The following is a 9,261-nucleotide window of genomic DNA, read 5'->3' as shown; positions in this document are numbered from 1 at the left end:
GACTCACTGAACTACTAGGCTACAGAACTACTGACTGAGCCGCGCCATGCATTGGCTGCCAGCAGATACAAGCGAGGCAACACAGCGTGAGCGCGCAATCACCTATGAAGTTCAAGACACTTAGGCCTATTTTACAATTACAAATTACAAATTAATTATTAATAATTATATATTTTTAATGTCCATTCGTCCATGGCTTGTAAATTTCGTCTCGTCTTAGTCTCCTTGACGACAATATTTTTTTATTTTCGTCATATTTTGATTTGCTTGAGGCAATTTTTAGTGCGTCATCGTCTCGTCATCGTCAAGGGAAAAAGGGGCGTTGACGAAATATTTTCGTCATCGTCGTGGTTGACGAAATTAACACTGGTGTGTGTGTGTGTGTGTGCGCGCGCTACTCACGCGGTGACCTGCTCCTGACTGTCCAGATGTGTGACGAGCAGTGTGATGTGCAGGGTGGCGGGGGGGATGAGGTGTGTGTGTGTGTGTGTGTGTGTGTGTGCGTGTTGAGGTGTGTGCGTGTGTGTGTGTGTGTGTGTGTGTGTGTGTGTGTTTGTGCGTGTTGAGGTGTGTGTGTGTGTGTGCGCTACTCACGCGGTGACCTGCTCCTCGTTTTCCAGATGTGTGACGAGCAGTGTGATGTGCAGCGTGGCGGGGGGGATGAGCGCGCGGCTCAAACGAGGGTCTCGCTGGATTACTGCAGCCTGCACCGCCTCCACCCCGGCTCTAATCTGCCGCACACACACACACACACACACACACACACACACACACACACACACACACACACACACACACACACACACACACACACACACACACACACACACACACACGCACACACACACGCACACACACACGCACACACACACGCACACACACACACACACACACACACACACACACACACAAGGATGGATCAGCACAAACCCGGACCAACATAGACACATGTATGCTTGTATACTGGTATGCTTGTATGCTTACTGTTCGTGCAACATACACACACAAGCATGTATGCATGCATGGATGGATGCTTGCACACTCACACACACATACATACACAGGCATTGCACACACATGCATGCACATAGATGCACACATGCAAACACAGACTTCATGAGGTCGGCAACAACCACGTGAACCAATCCCAGTCCACAGTTGATCGATGACACACTGTCAACTTGTAATAGTGTGACAGTCACTTCTAAAAAAAACCCCACTTTGCTGCCCTCTATGGGCTAAACCTCACATAACAGGTTTGGAAGAGCAGGGCATCTCTTCACTTCTCTCTCAGTGAAAACTCCTTTCATCAATACTTTTTATCAATAGATGTGTGTATGGATGGCTGAGGATGTGTATGTGTTTATGTGTGTAAATGGTGTCTACATGTATTGTAAATGGGCGGTGTTCTACAAAGATCTAACTTAGGGGTGGGCGATATGACGATATTATATCGTGAATCGAGATATTGAGTAAAATATCGTCTCGAATCTGCCAAAGTGGAGAAATCGTATAGATCGTCTTGCAGTGAGGATGTTTATTATCAGCATCAGAGTGACGTTTTCTCACTTGTGTTGTTGTCTTCACTTTATTCTTTACATTATTGTATTCCAATTGTACACTTTATGAGAGTATCATCAGTGTGTTAACATTTTATTGACTGCAAATTACAAATTGCAAGTATATGAAAGTTGTTTTTTGTTGTTTTTATTTTTTGGATGGAAGATCGTGATAAAAAATCGAAATAGTGATTTCATGTTAAAAAATCGGGATACAACATTTTTGCCATATCGCCCACCCCTAATCTAACTAATGCCGAACCTGATGGAAAACTGACTTGTCTGATGTGATAGCAAATATCCCTATGGGACAATAAAGAATCTAATCCAACCTGCTGGGTAACCAAAAACAAATCTCTAAAATTAGCTTGTTGTAGTTTTAAAGGATAAGTTCAGCCAATTTCAACATGCAGTTGTATTGCTCACACTACCCTGGACTTGTCAGTACCCAGTGAGGCTGCATTTTTTGACTCAGCCCTTTCCGATATCTGAGCTATTCTTATGGGGGCAGATTTTGTTTACATTAAAAACTTTCTTAACATAGGCCTAGTCCAAATATTTTCCCAAAAGTTATCGCTGTTTGGTAGTCGTCTGCTGATGTTGCATAACCTTTTGGATGTTTTTGGGAATAAATAAAAATGTAAAGAAACAACTGCCCCCATTACAATGACCAGGATCTTAGAAAAGGCTGAAGAAAACACACACACACACACACACACACACACACACACACACACACACACACACACACACACACACACACACACACACACACACACACACACACACACACACACACACACACAGACACAGACACATACACACACACACACACACACACACACACACACACACACACACGTCAACGCACGTCATCAAGAGGTCAGTTCCATATGCAGCTTAATCCTCGGATGGAGAGCGAGCACAAGCATGAGGACACACACACACACACACACACACACACACACACACACACACACACACACACACACACACACACACACACACACACACACACACACACACACACACACACACACACACACACACACACACGTACCCTCACACGCATACATACAACTGCATGTTGAAATTGGCTGGAGTTATCCTTTAAAACTCTTTCGTCAGCATCCTCCTCCTCCTCCTCTCCTCCCATTTACTCTACTGTCGCTGGCTGCTCAGCTGGCTGCAAGCTCATGAACTCTCCTCTTGTTAGAAAGACCTTGAGTGCACCAACCCTCCCTCTCTACTAACAAAAAGAAGAAGTTGCCCTTTGCCCTCGTCCCCTTACTGCTGGCTCTGTGGAGCTATGACTGTAGGCTTTGTGACCCTCCCTGAGATAACTATACTCCACATACTCAACAGTATTCAATTTCGTGTGTGGAATGTATTAGTCAGTCCGCAGATATTGTATTGGCTATCTGTCCCATCACACATTCCCAACCCTTCCCCTTCCCCGTCTCACTCTACCAGTAATTTCCTGCCAAAAAAAAACTGTGGAATATCTGAGGCATAAGCAGTAGAGATACCTCAGGGTTGGTGATGGGGATGGAGACAAAGTAATTGGGTCGGTTTGTCGGTTGTCTTTTCTTCTTCTTTTTCTTCTCGGCATCCTCCTCGCTCTCGGCACTCTCGCCAAATTTTCGTTTTTTCTTCAGCCGCTCGGAAGTGGCAACTGGAAGACACAAACAGCCATCATCACTAAGGTTCAATATTGTACTCTAGACCAGCTATCATCATCACTAAGACTCAATATTGTACTCTGGATCAAACAGCTATCATCATCGCTAAGGCTCAATATTGTACTCTGGATCAAACAGCTATCATCATCGCTAAGGCTCAATATTGTACTCTAGACCAGTGGTCCTTAACTTCGGACCCACACTTTCTATCATCATTATGTTCTGACCCAACTTTTGGACATACCGTCAGAATCTTCAAATAATTATCAAAATAACGTATGCATGCATTTGACAACATGCATCAGCATTTGAATTGTATGCTGACATAGAACATGGATAACATGTTTCACTCCCTCTTCTTGTTTCAATTTTTGTTCCTAACAATAAAAGGGTGGATTAATACATCTTCTTTACGCCATAGCTCCACGACTCTCCCAGGGTACCCTCCATGACCAATTTTTGTCGTTTTGTTGTTTATCTTGGTCTCTTCAGACCACACAACATGGTTCCAGTGATCCATATCCTTGGTCTGTTCAACTCTCTTGAGACCAAGATAAACAAATTTGCTTTAGATGGTGTCAAGCATGTGTGGTGGTAAACAAGTGAGTTGTACAAAAAGGTGTATCCTCTCATAAGCCAAGCATGGTAGTGGGACTGACATGGTTTGGGGATGCATGAATGCTGTCAACATTGGCAATCTGAAATACACCTAAAAGAAACATACATGTCAACATGCACTGTGACTACTGAAGCAGATCATGATATTCTCCATAGGATTGCATTCAAATCTCACACCAATCTATTTAAGCCAGATGCAGACTCAAAATGTAAAAGTTCAATGCAAAGAAAGGTTGAAATGTGCACTGATGACCTCCCTTTTCATCCCTTTTCATTTCGTTTAATTTCGAGACGATTCGAGCCAACATAGCCCCTTCTCTACCGGATTTTAATCTGGGGTGTACTCACTTTTGTGAGTACATGTTCAAACATTAATGGCTGTATTTTGTTTTTTTCTGAGTGAACAAGAAATTTAAGCGGTTAAATATGTTGTTAAAAGGTCACTAATCATTGTGTCAAAGTTACATTTCTGTAATGCTTTCCTATGAAAAGATATACTCAAACATCTGCAAAACTGTGAGGGGTGTATTCACTTTCGTGATATACTGTAATTGCGAGCTAGAAATTCAGGATAACGTGTCATTTTTTTCACTTTTGGGCAATCAGGTCCCCCCTAGCAGGTGGGGGCCCCTAGGCTGCAGCCATATCTAGCCTGTGCATTAATCCGGCCCTGGTCCCAGTCTACCAACCTACTGCTCTAGATGCTTTCATAATATATTGGCATTACAACTAAGCGGCTCTGCGAAATTGAACAACTCAAGTGACAACACCGACAGACTGAGTGTGCACAATTTAGAAAAAAATCAAATAATATAGAAGACAAAAATGTATTTCCAAATTTGTGTATAAAACAAAAATGTGTATTTTTTGCTATTGCTTGCCCATTTGTAACCCTTACTTCTGTCCGCTCTGTACTATTCATCTATTATACACAAGTGACAAATAGTAGCAAATTACAAACGCAAGATCCAATACATTTGAGCATAGTACATGCATTGCTAACACGCAAACTTTGCAATGACCCTGAACATCAGTAAGTACCAGTCCTCCTGAATACAGGACTAGATTTCTAGTCTAGAAATGTATTTGACACCCCTATCGGCCGCAAATTGAATTTTGGCTGTAGGGGTTTCTCTTGTTAGGCTACTAGATTTCCACATTTTGTGCATGAGGGATCCCCCCCCCCAAACACCCATCCACACACACACACACACACACACACACACACACACGTCCTTCTGCACATACACAGCACATGGCCGCCTGTTTGCTTCACAGTGAAAAAACAACAAGGACTCATTGTTTGTTTACTGCTGTCAACATGTCTGATTTACAGTCAGGGCCGCTGACAGCTTTGGCTGGGCCCAGGACAAAATCATCTGAAAGGACCCCCCCTCTCAATATATACAATGTAATGGGGTCCCAATTCTGGGCCCCCTCTCTCCCTGGGCCCGAAACAACTGTCCCCTTTGTCCCCCCCTGTCAGCTTCCCTGTTTACATTAACCAACAAAGACCACCACCACTACGCAGTAGATCAACTACAAAATGGTATATTTGAATTGCATCAGTACGCAGACACAACTAAGCAAAATATACAGGATATAAAAAAATTACAATTGTCTGGCGATATTTAGATATACATTATTATTATATGCCTTGGTATTTAGTAATATACTAAATACAATATTGCCTAATACCTACCGGTACAGCATTAGTAGGCATGTATTGCCCCAGCGTGTTGACATAAACAACCCCACTCCGACATTCATGACTTTGGCTTGGGCATGTTCCCCTATTTGTCAGGGGTCTGGGCGCCAGTGCTGCTGTGCTGGTTCTCTCTTATTGTTGTTTATTCCAGGCCTGTGTATTCTGGTGTGTACAAGAGTTACTGGCATTGAAGTTGCCAGGCCAGGGAGGGAGAAGGGGTTCACGGGGCCGGATTAATGCACAGGCTAGATATGTTCTGCAGCCAAGGGGCCCCCACCTGCCAGGGGGGGCCTGATTGGCCAGAAGTGGAAAAAATGCAGAATTTTGACCCAATGCAACATTGAAAAATTTATCTATTGTGTTGCCCTCAATTCCTAGCTCGTAATTATGACATTGTTTATGTAATTTTCCTGGAAAATTTGCCTTACAGGAGCCCCCACAACAACCTGTAGCCTAGGGGCCCCGGGCGGGCAATGTTAATCCGGCCCTCGGGGTTCATTGTCCAGGGCCCAGGGAGAAGATTAAGAGGGGCCCAGAATTGGTGTATGCATGTATTACCGTGTATGCATGCACATATTAGGTGGGGCCCTTCGGATTACTTTGTCCTGGGCCCGGCATAAGCTGTCAGCGTCCCTGGCTATTAGTGCATGTTCAAAGAACTGTATATTGTGGTGTGCAGAAGCCAGTGTTACTGGTGCGTGTTCGAGGCACTAGCGAGGTTGGTTATGATTATGCCCTCTTTTGAAAGTCACTTTGGTTATAAAGCATCTGCCAAATGCAATGTCATGTAATGGCATTGATTGTGTTGCAATTGTGGAGTCTGAGCCTGGAGCATTGGCATGGTGTTGGCAGAGAGAGTAGAGAGAGAGAGAGAGAGAGGTTCCATTGGCCCATTGTTTCCGGGTTCTATTATTGCAAGGGGGAGGGGGGGGGGGGGGGGATCCCCCTTTAGGCAGACCTAAGGACTGTTCTATTCAATGCTAGGAGTATTATGACACGCCCCTTTAGGCAGACCGGAACCTGGTCATGTTAGGTGCCCATAGCAACCTATTACATTGGCATATCTCTATATACTTAAAGAATCTCTGGTGTTGGTAAGCACTGCAGTGGTGGCCTGAAGGCCTGAAATTCAGGCCTGTGCAGTGGTAGCCAGGCTGTGCCCTCCTAGTGACGCAACACTTTCAGCGTTGCAACTAGTTAGGTCAAGAGCAATGTAATGTACTTTCTGAGTTCCCGAAAATATGGGAACTCCTCCCACTTTGTTGGTAAGCAAACAACCATAAGCAAACCAAGGGAGGCGGGTCAACCATGCCGTTTGGAAAATGTTAATTATTATGCTCTTGGTCAGACCAAGTCTCAAAGAGATTTGAACGTCGATGACAATCAGGCCTATGCAGTGGGGCATTGTATAGTCTAGTCCAGTCGGCTGGCCCGGGCGGCCGTGCAGCGCAGCAAAACAAGGCCTGCATTATTCATGAGGTCTGGACAGCTGGCTACAGCCTGAATGTGGCGGCAGCTGCGGTACTAGGAGGAACCCTCGCATCTCTTGGCAACCCTGGCAACCAAGCAAGGCAGTGTGTGCATTCCAATATGCGACCTTGCGTCCTCCACTTGTGCTTGTGGCCTCGTACCAGGAAGAAATATGTCGCAATGACTGTCCACAGCATTATATTTCAATATCTCGCAAAAGCTCAATTGTAAGGTCATTTTCTCATTTGCAAACTGGATGGTGAATGAAGAATAGTCCCCAAAAAATTGTTGTGGCTAGGCTGACAGCAGGGAAACTTCATTGTTTTCTCCACAGAGGCGAGGCGTGAGGCCACAAGCACAAGCACAAGTCGAGGATGCAAGGCCACATATTGGAATGCACACAGTGCCCGCGGCGCGCTGCGCACACAGTCGCTTGTCAGTACTAAATAAGCTTGTTAAGTTTGGTGGTGGTGGTGGTACCCTCCCCTAAACATCAAATTTACGGTGCGGTCTGTCCGTCTTCCCTTGACAAAGAGCATGTTAAGGCGGCTGTATAGGAGAGGACTGATTGGAGCTGGGTGGTACTTGCTGTACCACTGCTAACAGTTGGGGAAGAGCTCAGAATAGTGAAGGTATGTTACTTTCCACTCATTTTACTTCCAGCAGCAAATGAACTTTATTTGTTCGTTTTTTTCTTCTTCTTTAACTCCTTTAATTTGCTTGACATGCAATTGGGCCGGAGGAAGTCATCATTTTGCAGAATTCTTTGCTTCCTCTTCAACCACTTAATCTTATCCGCCTTATCTTTCTGATTAATCTCCAATTTGTCGATTGAATGGAAGACTTGGTAATGCATAATTATTAAGATTTAAGTTCTAGTTGGTCACGGCTTCAATAACAAAACCTGCACATGTTTTAAACGCACTGAAACAGACGTATTGCCGGTGGTATAGATGATGCTTTGAGAGGCTAACATTGGGTGTACTTCAGACAGCCTGCTGAGCTACCCTTTATATATTTTTTTTACTTCCTGGTCCTGTGTCTGTATGTATGTCATCTGTTTTTAGCATAAACAGTATGTATGTTACTGCTGCAACACAATAATTTCCCCATCATTGTGGGATAATAAAGGGCATATTTATTTACTTACTTACTTACTGACATACAGTATATTCACCCTGAGCATGTAGGTCTAAACAAATACATAATACTAAGTGGTCTTAACTGTGTTTAATTTCAGTGTTTATTTTCATTGACCTAGCAAAACAAAACCATGGTTCTTTTGGATAACCACTTACTCACTCCACTTTGACTTCTCTGTAAACTGCGTAGTGAGGACCCAGCTGATGCTCTGAGGATATTGAGGTAAACATCTAGTGGTACCCGAAGTCAGGGTCCTAGCCCTCTACCAGAGGAGTCCAAAGTTAAAGTAAAATTAAAAGTAATAGTAAAAGTAAAAGAAAATGTATGGTGTAACTACAACACTAGAATTTGATATTACATAGCTGTTACACCCATTAGTAAATTGTACCTAATGAGGCAGACAAGTATAGTACAGGCAGAGAGAGTAGAGAGAGAGAGGTTCCATTGGCCCATTGTTTCCGGGTTCTATTATTGCAAGGGGGAGGGGGGGGGGGAAATCCCCCTTTAGGCAGACCTAAGGACTGTTCTATTCAATGCTAGGAGCATTATGACACGCCCCTTTAGGCAGACCGGAACCTGGTCATGTTAGGTGCCCATAGCAACCTATTACATTGGCATATCTCTAAAGAATCTCTGGTACAGGTCTACTGCTGACTAAGATAAGTTCCCTGTATTGAAATAAAACTGTTTCTTTTTTTCAACTCTTACCTTTGACACCTCTGCCCTCTGATGGTGCTCTGAGGTTACTGAGACAGAAGCACGTGGTGTGGTGCTCACATAGAACATCAAAGCCAGTGAGATGACAACAAAATAAAAAGCAGCAAAGCCATAACTCACAGTCAAGGTCTTTCCAGACTTCTGTTCCAGCGAAAGGCAGTTCGGCCATCAGGTCATCGATACCCTCTAATACTTTTGGCTTCTTCTTACGGCCTCGAGGCTTCTTTGCCTTCTTCTTGGCTCTCTTTAACTTCTCTTTTTCTAAACACCAAGTAAATGAGACGTCAAGAAGGCGAACGGGCTTAAACTGTATCAGCAATATCAGGGAAGTGTCCATAAAAAAAAGAAAACACAATGCAACGGG

At 43.9% G+C, this 9,261-nt stretch overlaps 1 protein-coding gene across 2 annotated transcripts in view; it reads right to left on the bottom strand.

The window, feature by feature from the left end:
• The window catches only part of LOC134469495 (A-kinase anchor protein 7), a 100,509-nt gene that overhangs the window by 89,849 nt on the left and 1,399 nt on the right, over positions 1-9,261 (bottom strand). For both annotated transcript variants that reach the window (XM_063223785.1, XM_063223786.1), the window contains exons 2-4: positions 9,018-9,158; positions 3,089-3,234; positions 595-731 (exon numbers count right to left, since the gene is read on the bottom strand). In XM_063223785.1, coding sequence (XP_063079855.1) covers positions 595-731; positions 3,089-3,234; positions 9,018-9,158 — 424 coding nt within the window. The remainder of the gene's footprint in view (positions 1-594; positions 732-3,088; positions 3,235-9,017; positions 9,159-9,261) is intronic.

The sequence above is a fragment of the Engraulis encrasicolus genome, chromosome 18 (assembly GCF_034702125.1).
Source record: "Engraulis encrasicolus isolate BLACKSEA-1 chromosome 18, IST_EnEncr_1.0, whole genome shotgun sequence".
NCBI classification, from domain to species: domain Eukaryota; kingdom Metazoa; phylum Chordata; class Actinopteri; order Clupeiformes; family Engraulidae; genus Engraulis; species Engraulis encrasicolus.
The sequence above is the reverse complement of the archived record's forward strand: the minus strand, read 5'-3'. Positions and strand labels throughout refer to the sequence as shown.